The sequence below is a fragment of the Cavia porcellus genome, unplaced genomic scaffold (genome assembly GCF_034190915.1).
Source record: "Cavia porcellus strain 051 isolate PalLab524CR breed Dunkin Hartley unplaced genomic scaffold, mCavPor4.1 scaffold_7, whole genome shotgun sequence".
NCBI classification, from domain to species: domain Eukaryota; kingdom Metazoa; phylum Chordata; class Mammalia; order Rodentia; family Caviidae; genus Cavia; species Cavia porcellus.
In genome coordinates, this window is record NW_026947490.1 from 4,256,468 (window position 1) to 4,272,603 (window position 16,136).

Sequence of the window (16,136 nt, forward strand, 5' to 3'; positions counted from 1 at the left end):
GCTTCACTATCTTAACCTCTATAGGTCATGATTTCTTCATTAACAAAATCAGAGTGTCAGTCTAGATAAACACTAAAGGGCTTTTTAATTTTAGTAACTTCTCTATTAGTCAATGTTTCTGCTTACTTGGATTATATAATATAATGATGACAAATTCAATTGCACAATAACGGTAATTCTTCTAATAGAAAACATTGCTCTCCAACGGCTAAGAATTGGAAGAACCTTTAAAGATTTCCTGTGGTTACTATAATTAAACTAAACTCTAGCTACAGAAATTCAACAAAGGTGAATAGGATTAAGGAACAAATAAATGTATTCTATTTCCAAAAGCACTTTTAAAAGGACAGATGGAGGGGCTGGGGATTTAGCTCACTGGGATAAGCGCCTGCCTTGCAAGCAGGTAGTCGTGATTTCGATCCCCGGTACTGATAAAAAGGAAAAAGAAAAGAAAAGGACAGATGGCAGAAGAGAGCTTCATACAAAAAGATCAAAAATGAAAAAAGTGGTAAGGGGAAACAGCATCAAAACTTTGGAACAGCGGCTGGGGATTTAGCTCAGCGGCATAAGCGCCTGCCTTGCAAGTGTGCGGTCATGAGTTCCTGGTACCGATAAAAACGAAAAAAACAAAAAAACAACAACAATAACAACAAAAAACTTTAAAACCAGAAAGCAACAAGTGTTTAGCAGACTTAGAGCTGAAAAGGTTGTATCCTAAGTTTAAAAACTGATAATCAAAAAGTACTTTCATCCATTCTATAGAATTCCTAGAGGCTCAAGTATTTCTGCAACAGTAGCTAAGGGAGGGGCTTAAAACCAAAGAATTAGCTAAAAACTGGGTGAAATAAGGAGCACACTTGAGGGTAGTAATACAGAACTGAGTGCAGAGGAATTCATAAGATACATTGCTCAGTCTGAGTATTGAGGCATCTGAGCTTTTCTGCCCACCACAGAACTGTGGTCCAACTCTACACCTCTGCCAGGAGATAAGAAGAGCCTTCCTATGGGGAATCTGAGTCATTCCCCACTACCTGTTCATCCATCCACAGCAAGTTTGATAAAATCTATTCAGGTGCAAAAAAAAGGGAAAAAAAGAAAAGAATCAAATCAACAGCCCATTAGAGACACACTCTTAAACACAACTAGACAGCCAAAATTCATTAAAAACACAAGAAAAACCTGTCATGGGAAAGACGGACTAAAACTAATGGCCTAATTTGTTTTTGTTTAAAGCAACTACATAGAAAAATAAGAAAAAAAATATTATATTAAAAATACAAAATCAGAACAAGAGGCTACAAAAATAAGGGAATACTTGCAGGATAAAGGAAAGCCTTTTATATTCTAAAAATAAAAGAAACATTTTAAATTTCAATGGAATAATTAAAATGTAACACTAAATTTCTCATGAAAGAAGAAGGGGGAAATGGAAAACAAAAAAAGATTATTTTTAGTTTGCTGTTTGTTATGTTAAACTCATACTATCCCATTTCTGATAAATACTAAATTGTTACAGTTCCTTTTCACCCCAACCCCAATGTTACTCTCTTCCTGATCCAAGAGGATATGTTCTAGTAGAAAAATCACTATTGTATTATTCCTTTATTTAAAAAACTGACATATAATCTATGTGCCATAAAATTCACCTTCTGACAGTACAAAATTCAGTGTTTTTTTTTAACCACATTTATAGAGTTACTCATAATTCGGAACATTTTCATCATCCCAAAAGCAAACTGTGCCCCTTCACAGTCATTCTCTATTCTTCCCAAGTCTCTGACAACTACTAATCTATTTCCTTTCTCTACACATTTGCTATCTCCACAAATTTTAAACTTTGAGGAGTTAAAAATATGAAGCCTTCTGCATCAGTTTCCTTCACTTACATAATGTTCTTAAGGGTCAGTCAATACTCCATTTCTTTTTATAGAAATGTAACATTTCAGTAATGTTACATTATATAAATACACTACACTTGGCTTAGCAGCCAGCACACATTTGTATCATTCCTTTTTTTCCTCAATGCTAAAGGTTATCAGTTGAACATAGGATCTCACACCTTCTAGGCAAGTATTCCACTGAGCTTCTTCACCAGTTCTTTTTTTGTTTTGATACAGTCTCATCAAGTTGTTCAGGCAGAGGCCACCACGCTCAGCTGTCCCTACTCTTTGGCTGCTATGAATAACACCTCTACAGTATTTCCACACCAACTTTTACAGAGACATATGTTTTCAATTCTCTTGGGTACAGATCATATGAGTCATATGGTAACTATATTTAAGGAACTGGATAGCAGTGGCATCCTTTTAAATTCCCATCTGAAGGTATGAGCACTCTAATTCCTCCCCCACCTTAAACACATGCTGTTGTCAGTCTTTCCTGATTCTGGCTATTTAATGGATGTGAAGAAGTATCACACTGTGGCTTTCATTTGTGTTTCACTGGTGAGTAATAAAGAGTACTTCTTCAGGTGCTTATTTGTAATATCTTTTCTGAAGATATGTCTGCTAACATTCTTTGTTCATCTTTTAACTTAGATTTTTTTTGTCTTTAGGGTTGCACTGCAAGGAGACTTCATATACTACAAAAACTAGAATTGTATTACAATACAAAAAAAACTTTTTCAAACAATATCTATTCATTTATACTCACTGATCTCGTCACTTGTTCCTCCCCAAGCCTATTTGTATCTTCTATCTGCATATACTGAAATGCCAAACTGACTCAAGATGAAACAGAAAATCTGAATGGACCTATAATGAATAAGACACTAAATTCATGATGACCATGATGATGATCATGATCAAGATAATGATAAATGCCAGATAGAAAAATCCAAGATCAAATGGCTTCTCTGGTGAATTCTACTCCCATTTCTGAGTAGGGTCCTGGTAGGAGATTACCCACTTACTCAGATACAAAAATAAGTAAAACTGGGTCCTTCCCCTCAGAAATTCATCTTGTGGTGAAAAAGATGAACATGTTTGTAAATGAAATGTTTGAAACTGTAATACAGTATGACACAATTAGAACACACATGAGAGAAATCTAAACTGGTGAGAAGCAAGGACTGAAAGATTTCTCAGAGATGGCCTCTATCTTAAAAGATGAGTTATCCAAAATATTTACCTACCAAGATAAGAGAAAGCATATGCAATGAACTTGCTCCATATACAGCTAAATATACCACATGTGTGGTCTGAGTTACAGACTTACAAGCCCTATTCTTTTATCTCTTGGATTTCATCAGGAACAGTTGAGTCCATCAGCCTGAAGAGCAGATTTTGAAGTGGCCCCGCCTGCCTCCCAAGAATGCTGGTGGCTACCCCTCCTGCCAGTGCAAGAGCAAGGTGATTTGAAAGAAGCTTCAGGCATAGCTTGAGAAAACTGATGTTCCCTGAAACCAAATATACTACAGTGAATTTCTAAAACACACAAGTACATGTGCTATTGTTTGTAACAGTTCCTTGTCATTAAAAATGTTGTCCAGTCATGACTGACTGTAGTTTCTAAAATGTGACTTGTGAAATTATGGATAACATATTAAAACCTAGATGTTATTAGGGATAAAAATTTAGCTGTATTCTAGCATCTGAAGAAGCTTCACATAAGTCAGGCAAAAGCAAGAAAGAAGAGTAAGTCAAATGTCAAAAATAATTCATACACATGCCCACACAAACACACAAAATGCACATACTTAACAATATAACATACCTTGATGATGGGAAAGGCAGGGGAGAATCTCGCTGTTTATTTTATCACAGTATCTCTCAAGAAAGGAGCGCAGGTGCGAGATGGTACTCTCTTCAAGATCTACACAGTAAGGTCGGTGCCATGCAACAACTTGTCTAGAGGAAGTATAAGGAAACCATAAAAGAGTCTTAAAATGAAATTTCCCCTTTTTTGGGAGGCAGAAGTTGTTGTTTGTTTGGTTGGTTTTTAGAGAGTCTCGTTATATAGTTCAGGCCATCCTCGAACTCACTATGTAACCCAGGCTAGCTTCAAATTTGCAGCAATCCTCCTGCCTCAGCCTCCTGAGTGCTAGGATTTTAGGTATGCACCACCATGCCTAGCTTAAAATGAAATGCCATACATGGCCAGGGATGTAGCTCTGTGGCACAAGCGCCTGCTTGCTAAGTGCAAGGTCCTGAGTTTGATCCCCGTTACCAAAAAAGAAAGTAAAAGAAAAAAATTTCACACATGATCAAAAACTAAAATCAAAGCAGACTAAAGGTGAGAGATTTTGACAAGATACACAAAAATGCTTCCAATTATGAAGGTAATACAACTTTTAGCAAGTGAGGAAACCAAGAATTTATCATCTTTAAAAAGGAAACAAACTGGGTGTGGTAGTGCAGATCTGTAAGCTCAACACTCTGGGAGGCTGAGATAGGAGGATCACAAATTCAAATCCTGGGGCAATTTAGCAAACCCCTGTCTCAAAAAGAAAAAGGGCTTGGCATGTAGCTCAGTGGTACAGTGTCCCTGGGTTCAAAAGGTTTTTGAATGAGAAGGAGAAAGAGAAGAACGTGTTAACTATCACCTGTGCTAGAAGGCTTGGCTAGTTACTGACCATAAAGAGAGGACTGAGTCACATGATCTACTAAATTCTGGTTCTAAGAGTCTATATGTATATTTCATAGTAAGAAAATTAGTATGAGTCTATAGAATGATACACTGTAATATATTAAAAGAAAAAATTCCTGAAACCTTTGTGTGAAGACTTTCAAGATCTTGAGAAACAACACATACATATGAAGTAGGAAGCTGCAAATTTAATACTAATACAAATTTCTGATATTCGTTTGTTTTAGGCTCTTTTGGAGGTGATTATGAATTTTTAATTGCTTAAAAATTAATAACGCAGAGGTCTCGAATGCAAACAGAAAACATTCTAAGCTTTGTATCAGCCCACATGCATCTACAAAACTCTGAAGTAACTCAAACATTTCTTAAAATTCAATCTACCATTGACTAAAAACCTTACCTATATACATTATTAGTTTAAAAGATATGGCTATCACCTTAGGAAAAAGCTAAATTTCTGCAAAATAATAAAATAAAAAGCCTCCTTAATTTAAAAGTATGGCCACAATAGGTACCATGAATGTTAAACTGAAAGTGAAAGAAACTGCTCAACAGGAAAGAACAACTGGGATGGGGGAAGGAGAAAAGAAAGGGAAAAGATACATAAAACACACAAGATATATAACCATACTACTAAGCTCTGTTAGTTCATCAAAAAAAAAACAATTTCTGCTTTCATTGTTTGATCATTTTTAATGCCTGTATCATGTAATCTGAACTACTTTGAAGATAACAATATGCAATATATTAACCAGTTTATCTCCTATTATTTTGTTTTGAAATTCTGTATCTTTTGTTGTTGTTGTTTTAAAATTTAAAACAAACAAAAAAAAGTATGGCCATAATTTTCTTTTTCCCAAAAAACAAACCAGATAAATCATAGTGAGGTTAGTAATTGTTTTAAATCAATAAAGCATCATTCTGATTGTAATTATTTTTTCTCCTGATATAATTTCTAACACCTTTACCTAAAGATACAGAACAAATTAAAAATGTTTAACAATTAAGAATATCTTGCCGTAGATTTAGCTCAGTGGCATCAGTGCCTGCCTGGCAAGTGCGAGGTCATGAGTTTGATCCCCAGTGCTGCTGCTGCAGCAGCAGCAGCAGCAGCAGCAGCAGCAGCAGCAGCAGAAGAAGAAGAAGAAGAAGAAGAAGAAGAAGAAGAAGAAGAAGAAGAAGAAGAAGAAGATTTCTTAAATGCAGGGTGAAACTTCTTGCTTAAGAAACACATAAAAGCCTCAATATTCAAAGAAAAGGAATCTAAATATCATTACTATGATAATGAAAAATAATAGAAATATTCAGAAAAGAGATTTTATGAACAAAATCTAGTTATTTCTGCTTTTATGGGGTTTCTACTATTATTAAAAGAGCGGCACTCTTACCTGTCCCGAGAGAGAGCAGTCCATGCCAGACTATGTGATGTTCCAGCTGAAATCTGCTGAATAGCTATGCCATCTAAGCCACTCACTTTCTTTGGTTTAGTGATAGGACCTGTGGAATTTCCTTGGCCACACTGTCCAATTGAGTTATTGCCCCAGGCACAAACTTCATTATCTGAACATAAAAATTACAAAAGAAAACATAAATTTAAACATAAGCTATGTAAGAAAGATAATAGTTAATACTATATTTTTAAAGACAAATGACTTTACCATGAGAAAGAGCTAAACAATGACTGTCTCCAATAGAAATGTCAACTATTCGAGTGGCAGCCAGTTCTTCAATTAGCTTGGGTCTCAAAGCAGTGGCCTCTGAAGAACCGCAACCTAAACAAGCCCCACATCCCCAAGCATAGACCTGAAAAAAACAAAAATATAATGTACATAAGTTCCTGACATGATCAGACTGTCAATTTCAGTTGTTTAGGAATATCACTTATTAAACAAAACTGCAGTTCAGTTCTAAATAATGACTTTCCGGTGTTAAATAATTTGATGTTTTAAAGGTGTGATTTATTATGTTGGATTTTGTTTTGTTTCTCACTGACATTCTGCTTTGTGCTGTTTTTAAACAATCACTATGCTGGACAAGGAGCTGGGCTAAAAAGCAAAGCTGGCCATAGAAAAAGAATGAAAAAGCTTCTCAGAGATTCTACTATGGCCACTACCAACTGGTTTATATTTTAACTACATTTGCCTTATCTTAGCAGCTTTGGAAATATTTTCTGTGTGTATGTGTGCAATGTTTATTTAAAAGGGTGAGTTTTTTCCCACTCCACTGTATTTTTAGATTTACTTTTATTAGTACATGTCTGCAGTGCAGCATGAGTACATTCTGTGTGTGGAACTGGTGCGTAACACAGAAACTTCTCCTTTGCAAGCTTCTCACTCTGCGCAGGACGTCGATACTAGACCAAGCTGTGTTGATATAAAATATTTTATAAAAATCACAAAACTGATTCTTAGGATGTTTAAAAACCAATTGTTCAAGACATTCTTGAGTATCTTTAATTTTTACTAATACTAAAACAACTTAGTTTCTGATTCAAGATTTGTTGGGGAGAGTGTTGCATGAAATAAAAAGATGAAAGATTGCCAATCTGGCAACCCAAAAGGACCAAAATCAAAACAGCAAACTGAGTACTTTTTTCCTTGAGTACCAAAACCCTTTGGTGGGTTTTGTTAAGATCATATAGACTCTTATCTTATGCTACAAAGGTTAGGTTACTTGTTTGCTTGGGGGAAGCTTTTTGGAGGAAGCTTCCCATTATTTTAAAAGACTACTGCTGAGAATTTAAATGTCTTCAACAAAACAGAAAAGATGTACATATAATAGTTTCCACATAATTTACTTAAAGCAAGTACAGAATACAATAAACAAAATCCCCGTACAGTAAATGCCTGTTTTAGGACAGGTTAAGCTCTAAGGACAAGGGCCGGTCTGGTGATGCACATCTAGAATCTCAGCACTCCGGAGGATAAGGCAGCAGGATTGCTATGAGTTTGAGGCCAACACAAGCTACACAGTGAGTTGAAGGACAGCCTAAACAGCAAGACCTCATCTCAAAAAACAAGACAAAACACGAACTATATTAAAGGGAGTTGGACGTGGTGATGCACACCTGATCCCAGGATTCAGGAAGCTGACACAAGATGATCACTACTAATTCGAGGCCAGTCTGGGCTAAAAAGTGAATTCACGGTCAGCCTAAACTACATAGCAATACCCTGTCTCAACCACCCCCCACACACACACACAAAAGGGAACTAAAGACAAGGAAGTAGTATAATATATAGTCAAAATCACCACTAAAAATTTAAGTCACTCATAAAGTGACTGGTGCAGCCCCAATGAAACAGGAGACGCTCTTGTAGACGACAGTTAACTGCTGGTTTATTTACGCGGGCTCTGGTTTATATATTTGGCCGTGACCAATCACAGGCTGCCACGAGGAAGCAGGGCGGGAATGGGATGCAGGCTCTGGCTATTATATCCAGCTGTGGCCAATCAGGAGTTGCCACAGAGTATGGAGTGAGCACGAAGTGCGCACGGGTTGGCTAATTTAAAGAGGGACGTAGCGCATTGCGGAAGCTGGCGTGGTCCTTAGTCCCAGGTGGGGTATGGTATGTTGAGCGCCTGCGCCCAACAATAAAGTAGTGTTATGGCTTGTACCTACATGTCTCTCAAAGCCTCATATACTCGAAGATGAGGCTTTTTGGAGGGAGCTGGATCTAGGGTAGAATATGGGCACTGATAACTGAATTAGCTAGCTCACTGATTGGAAGTAGCATAACTCTGGTTGTGGCTGAACGGATTTATTTACTGAAGACAGAACAGCTATCTGGGGTGTGGATGGCACCAACCAATAGGCTTCTAGCCTGGATGGAATATAAAGAGAAAGGAGAGCTCACTGCTTCACCACTTTCAGCATGCCTTGCTATGAACTATTCTCTGCCAGGCAACTATAAACTAAACCTCTATAATCTGTGCACTAATCTTCATTTAACTTGTGGATATCAGGTCTTTTGTCACAGTAATGAAAGAGTACAAGTATAATACAGTACTGTCCCTCATCAAGTTCCTTAAATTCTCTCATACAGTGTTCCTTTAGTTTAGAATTAGTGAAGAATACTTGGCTTAGCCAAGCATGACTGCACATACCTGAAAACCAAATTTAAAAAGGGCTAGAGAAGTAATGCCATGTAGAGGCCTTGGATTTGAATCCACTACCTGCCCCCCAAAAAGTCTTGCATTTAGGAATCAGATTAGGCAGTTTAGAAAAAAATACATGCAAAAAATGAGGCAGGCAGGCAGGCAGTACTAGGAACTGAACCCAGGACCTCATACTACTTAAGTAGCTCAACCACTGAGCTACAGTCCCAACCCTTTTAATTTTGAGACAGTGTTTCAAGAAGTTGCCCGGGCTGGCCTTGTGATCCTCCTGCTTCAGTTTGTCATGTAGCTGGAACTACAGGCCTGAGTCTATTATGCCTGGCTCATGCCCCATCTTGTAACACAGCAATGATACTTTGCACAGTGGGAAGTTAGCATTACAGATGCCTGAGGGAACTGAGTGGGACTGAGAGAAAAGCAAATGCTAACCTTCCCCTCATGCTCAACAAGTTTAATGGTAAACAAAATGACTCATCATTCCAAGGTGCTGCTTGCTCTCATTTTCTTTTTGTAATATACATTTGATTTATTGTAACTCAAGATGTATGTATTCAAGATACAACTATTCCATACAGCAAATAAAGTACAAGTTACCTTGAAGTTTAATGTAATGGGTTTATTGTGCATTATTTACCAACTAATGGTTAAATAGTATTTGATAATTTCTGGAAATTTCAATTCGAATAATCATTTTACATGATCATTTGCAACAAAGTAGAAATTATTTCCCCTTTCATAAAAAAAAGCCTTTCATGGTCAAGTGAGGTCTGAAATTTACCCATAGCAATATAGCAAATAAGAGAATACCTTTGACTTCAATTCATGGATTCTTATCATAAAAGTCACAGTAAGAAATATGTAAAAGAAAAATGTTATAACTTGGGTCCCAGGATAAAATCCAAGGAGGCAAGAGACCAAAAATTTAGGTGGCAAGGGCTTTATTTCCAGGCCTGGCGACCAGTCTCCAGGAGCCAATTTGGAGACTGTCCCCCAGAGACTGAAGGGAGGACTTTAAAAAGAGGCTGGAGGAAAAGAGTGGGGGGAGACAAAGAAACCTGCAGAGCCATCAAACTTGTTGACCCAAGTCTGGAAACTGTATTGCTGTCCACTTAGCTCTGACAATCTCAGGAGTTCCTGGTGTTTCTCAAATTACTCCCATCCTACAGACTGACATTATCTCGGAGTGGCACATCTGCAGCAATATTTGGAGAAGAAAGTGGGGAAGTTAATTATCCCAGGACAGCTTGTCTTCGCTAGTGAGTGCGAAGGGGTCACAAGTTATGAGACGCTGGAACTTAAGTTTTACAAAGATCTGATATCTAACTCATTTGATACATACAGAACAAAAGGAAAGCACCAATCAGGGTTTGGGCCATAGTGTTACCCGGTAATTTCTTTTAAGCTAAGCAGTTCTTAAAATTGGGGCAGGCTCATTTTATGACAGATCATCACCGGGTCGGGGAGAGGCCACCAGGAACCCAAATTCTTTATGGCCTAGATAGATAGGTGAGGGGAGAGGGAGGCAATAAGGCGCCATACAGAACAGAAAACGGCAGTTATGTGTCAAGGTCAGGTAAAGGGTTAAACTCATACTCAAATCTCTCTGCACACAAGCAGGTTACTTTAAATAAGTATAAATTAATGGGCCATTCTAGTTTTCTTTAGCTTCTTTAGCAGAGAATATAGGCACCTAACAGTGATTAACAACCCTTGTTAGCTTGTTTTAGCACAACTTCTGTAGTTTGGAGAGGGCAACAATGGTTAACATATCAATTAGGTGAGATTCTTGCAATTCTTTACAGAGGAGAGTATTGCTCAACATATCAATTAGGTCACATAACATATCAGTTAGGGAAAAAGGATAAAACAAACACATTTAGTAAGCCACTTTACAGGTTTGCTATAATACACATATAACGAAGCTATTTTCTTAGAGTACAACAAAAAACAGGCTAAAGTAATTAAATACAAGACAATGAATAGTTTGAGGCACATTTTTTAAGGTACAAGGCATTCCAGGCTCTCAAAAATTACACGTGAATTTCACTTTTGCTGATTGTCTGCTCTGTGATTTGTAAGAAAACATTTTTATTTCTCTGCCTGATATATAACAGGCTCCTACTTTCAGGAAGGTAACTGATGGGCTCACATTTTCACTGCCATCACTGACGGGAGGATACTATCTGTCTGTTACCTTTCCCAGTCCCTCCTTATCACTAACAGAGGAAGAGTCCATACATACATGAAAAGTTCAAAAACTTTTTTTTTTAATTTTATTTAAGGAGAAAAGAAAAAAAACAGTGAAAGTGTATAAGTTATACAGATTTACAGAAGAAAAAAATGAACAGTAGGAAACCACTAGTTAATGGATTACATATTGCCATCTTAGAAATAATTGTTCAAGTCACAAAATTAAAGCTTGTAGAGTGGACATTCCAACAATGATACTGCAAACAGTTCTGTTCAATGATCCAATAAAACTCTGTGATATCATTTTCTATCTTATACACTTAAATATACATGCAGTTATATAGTTTAGGGCACTTTCTTTTCCTCTCTTTTGTACAATGACTATTACACATTTTTGGTTTCATTGCTCCCACAGATCTTATTGCTTTTTTGGAAGAGAGTAAAACAAATGTGACATAACAGACCAGAATCAGTCAAGTCAAAAGGGTGGACATAATAGATAATGTAAAAACATAATACAACAATGGTTGCCATAATGCCTCCCGCTATCTCTAATAGAATTGCCTATATCATTAGTTATAATACAATTGAACAAAACAGTAAAGAACAAAACCGACAAAACCAAACCATTGGAGACATTGTAGGTGTTCAAAGGTAGATAAAAGTCAATGAGAATGGGCATTATAATGAATCTCATTATCTTCACAGTGATGCCTAAACTTTCGAACCTGATACTATCCAGCAAAACAGAATAGGGGAACATCAGTCAAAAACAAGATGGTGAGAGTAATACAGGGCTTCAAATCGAGATAACAGAAAGTCAAAGTGGGTTACTATAATATATCCTGCTATTTTTTCCCTTTAATTAAACGGATAAAAATAAAAAAGTAAATAATGGAGTGGAGATTGAGATAAAAGAGGGCATAACAGTGAAACAGCGCAGATCAAAACATAACCATTTAAGCAGAATAGTGTTTCACCACCAGATAATTCTGACCCAAAAGTAGTTACCATATTGACTCTTTCCTTGAAGTCCTTGAGTACAACTTTGTATACTGTAGCATTAAGTATTATCAAAACAATGTAAAACCATTTAAGAGAATGACAGCATTACAGAGTATTTAGAATTGACTAACAGAAAATGAACAATGGTTTCTGTATAATCTCTTTGTCTTTAAAAGTATTTGCTTATACTATCGTACATAATAAAATCCAATAAGATACAACCTGTTTAGACCATTGGAGACAGAAGAACAAAAGCTAGATGAGACTTCAAAACAAGATGATACTAATTCAGTATTACCTATTAAGATGTCATTTTCTCCAAAATAGCTGTTCCTATCATCCAATCTTCTCTGTCTCATTTCTGTTGAGCTCTTTTTCTGTCAGTAGCTGTCAGTTTGTCTTCTTCATTTTGTTCTCTGCTCCATTCGTTGTGGCCTCCCCGCCACTATTTCTGGGTTCTTTATATTTTTCTTTTTTTAGAATATCCTGCAATACTTTCTGTAGAGTTGAATTGGTGGTTGCAAATTCCCCCAGTTCCTCTTTATCCTGGAAGCACCTTGTTTTTCCATCAATTTCCAGGGACAGTTGTGCAGGATATCTCAATCTTGGCTAGAGATTATTATCTTTCAAAGCTTGAACTATTTCCCCGCACGCTCTTCGTGATTTGATGATTTGTGCAGAGAAATCGGCTGTAATTCTGATGGGTGTTCCCTTGTAAGTGGTCTGTTTCTTGTCTCTTACAGCTTTTAATATTCTGTTCTTGTATTGAATTTCTGGAATTTTTATTATTATATGCCTGGGTGTCGCTCTGTTTGGGTTGTAGGTAGCTGGGGTCCTGTATGCCTCATACATCTGAGTATCTTTACCTTTTGTTAAATTAGGAAAATTCTCCTGGATTATTTCTGTGAGTAGCCTTTGTAGTTCACTTGTTTGTGTCCCTACTTCTTCTTTTATGTTCTTAATCCTTAAGTTATGGCTCTTCTTATCATCTTCTTGTCTTTGTATTATTGCTGTTTGTTTCTTTGTTATTTTTAAGAAGTTTTTCATTTCATTCTCCCATATTACAAGTCTGCCCTCCAGTTCAGATAGTCTGTCCTTAGTTTCTTTCAAGCTGCTATGCCAGTCTTGGATAGACTTCTTAGTTTCTTGGTAGTCCCTTTGAACCTGCTTCACGTACTCTATGCTTTCTCTGTTTTCTCCATCAAACAATTCTCCCCTCTTTTTCTGTTCTTCCATTCCACCATCTGTTTTTTCCTGGGTGGTGCTTAGCATTTCTCTAACTATTCTGCATACTTCTAGCTTCAGGTCGCTGATAACTTCATTCCTGAATTGGTCTATGAGGCTCTTTATATGGTGCTTTATGTCTATTGGTGTGGTGTCCGCTATTGCCTGTTTCTCAGAATTGGGGGCCGAGGAGCCTTTCTTGTTGCTGCCTTTTCCCATATTCTCTGTTCCTTATATATGCAAGCTTACATAGGAGGCCCAGCCTCCCTCCCTGTCAGCCAGAGCCTGATCGAATTGCGCTGGCTAGGTGTTCCCACCCACTGGCAGCGCACCAGGGAGTTACGGACTAGGCAGCCTATGCAGGAGTCGCCCCTCGGGCCACCGTCAGTCTCTGGGATCTGGGTTGGGCCAGCCTACTGAGTCCGCCAGCAGCGTCACGCAGGCCAGGCACTTTTCACCAATCCTGTCCAAGAGGGGAATGTGTGGCTGGAGTCGCCACCGCGCCCTGCTCCCGCAGGACTGCCCGAGCCCAGAAAGTCCTCCACTGGAGTCAAACTGTGGTAGAGTGTCAGTTTCTCTCACTCACCTTACCACAAGTCAGTGTATGCCTCCCTTTCCATCCTGTTTTTGACTCCGTTCGCACACTCCCATGCTCAGAGCTTCTGCGCATCTCTCTTCTTGCCGAGCCGATGTAGAGGCAGCCAGCTGCCATGCAGCGGGAAACCCAAATCGCGGCTTCCAATGGCGCGGGGTCCAGCCTCCACACTGAGACTTTTCTGTTCCTGTTTTAGCACCAGGACTACATTCCAAGTTGGTTTCTCTCAGCCCAGTTCATTCCTGAGTCAGCAGAGCATATCTCTACTGGCTTATATCTCCTTAGTTGCACCATTCCTGACTTCTGAACCAAGTCTTTCAGAGAGCCTCTGTAGTATCTGCTGTCTGCCATGTTCTCCCGGAGGTCCAAAAACTTTAGACAACATATAATTCTGACTTGCCTAACTTTGACTAACCTAGTTTCTCAGAAATACCTAAAATGGGGACAGAAGAAGAGGGGTAAGGAAAGTGGGATATTTGATTGTAGACTGTGCACCAGTAGCTTCACTACTGCTTAGCAGGGAGGTAGGCTGGTTGCTTCACAAGTTCCAACATAGTGTGGATATCAGAAGACACTGGTGGTTCTTCCCGTGAAGGGGCTGTAGTCTGCCACACCACCGCTGCTTACCAGGGAGGGGAGCTGCATGCTTGGTTTCCCAGGGTCCTAAGTTCCAACATGGTACAGATCTCAGGAGACACTGGTGATTCTCCCCCTGGAAGGGCCCAGCCGGCCACACCACCACCTCTTACCAGGGAAAGGAGCTGCTTGCTTGGTCTCCCAGGGTCCTAAGTTCCAACATGGCACGAATCTCAGGAGACACTGGTGGTTCTCCCCCTGGAAGGGCTGCAGTCTGCCACACCACGGCCACTTACCAGGGAGGGGAGATGCTTGCTTGGCTTCCCAGCATCCTAAGTTCCAACATGGCGCAGATCTCAGAACAGAATTGATTTGAATGATGGTTTTCTCTATCTCCCTGGTTAACAACGTTAATCACAACGGCCTCCGGCCTCTGTTAATCTCACTTACTTGTTTAACAATTGGACCTTACATTATAAATGAATTAGTAAATTATGTCAAAGATCATAAAACTCATGATTTCAAAGACACAAGTTTATGAACAGATACCTCTGCTTGAAAACTCCATGAGCCAATCATTTGGCTCATTAACAAAAATCAGTGGGGAATGTTATGCTCTATGCTTATCACCCTAGTAACCATGTACCCAGAGCACCGACCACATTGTTATAAATTAGTTATAAATTAACTGAGGTGTGCTATATTGTTCTGTATGCATCATCACCTTAGTAACCTGTTTGCTGTGTCAACCATTGTTCCCTTTGTGAAGAGACAAATGATGATATGTCAACCTTTGTTCACCAAGGGCTGTAACTTAAGAAAAAATAAAAAGGCCTACTACCAACTGCGAAACATCTCTGACCTCAAGCAAAGGGAAACAAAGGCCTTCCTAATTCCTGCTCTGTCAGGTCACTCAGTTAATGTGCTATAAAAATCTGTCAAAATTCTGATTTAGTTGCACAGCCTTGCAAACTCCATCTTTTCTATGCCGCTGGGTACCAGCTTAAATAAAGCACTCTCTTACAGACGTCTTGCCCTCCCCCCCTTGACAACAAACAACATCATGGGGGTACAACACTGACCACCTCCCTGATGCGTGGGAAACTCCCTAGAGGTGCTACCCCACGCCTGTGTCCTGTTGTACTTGCCCCACAGGTCCTCACACACCTTTATGGGATTAATTACTGGTAGGTCACCCTGATTGGCAGGGCCAGGCTCCCTCTCTGTAATCTCTAAATGGCATCTGGGGAACACCACTCTCTCCCCTCTCCCTCTAGCTCCAGACATGGGGATCCAAGGGCTCTCAGGGCCACCAGGATGCCCTTACTGCACTCCTAGGGCGAGGAGACCAAATTCACAGTGTGTATGGGTGAAGGCCTGAGCCCAGAGTCCAGGGGAAGACAGAAGATGAGGCCTGTCAGGGTGGCATTAGGGTCAAATGAAACCCACTCACATTAACCATTACCATCACTTCTTAAAGGAGTCTTCATACTAAGTAGGAAGCTTTTCCAGGAAAACCACTCTCCTCTCACCTAGAAAATATCATTTGGTAAAACTTTAAGTTTTCAGACTGATGTAACTTTCAGGAGATACGTGTGTGAAGTCCAGTGCTTGGGACCCACTCGCATGGATCGTCATGCATGCACACACGCACGCGCCTGCACCTGTGAAGTGGGCTTAACGTGAGAGAGCTGGGGTGAAGGTCACAGTCCGTCTGGGGTCCGGCTTGATAGCGCCCAGGCCAAGCCTGAGCTCAGGGTCCCTGATGGCCCCGCTCGCTGGGCTGGCTGGGCTAGAGGTGCGGTGTGGAGCCGAGCGGGGAACCCCACCCCACCCCACC

At 39.3% G+C, this 16,136-nt stretch overlaps 1 protein-coding gene across 1 annotated transcript; it reads right to left on the minus strand.

Moving 5' to 3' along the window:
- Nucleotides 1-1,413: 1,413 nt before the first annotated feature.
- On the minus strand, nt 1,414-15,924 carry LOC134476782 (probable E3 ubiquitin-protein ligase HERC1). Its single transcript, XM_063252435.1, has 5 exons — nt 15,919-15,924; nt 6,246-6,390; nt 5,976-6,147; nt 3,715-3,848; nt 1,414-3,397 (listed from the first exon to the last, which is right to left on the minus strand). The coding sequence occupies exons 1-5, from the start codon at nt 15,922-15,924 to the stop codon at nt 3,222-3,224; spliced, it is 633 nt and encodes a 210-aa protein (XP_063108505.1). The 3' UTR covers nt 1,414-3,221.
- Between the last annotated feature and the right edge of the window lie 212 nt (nt 15,925-16,136).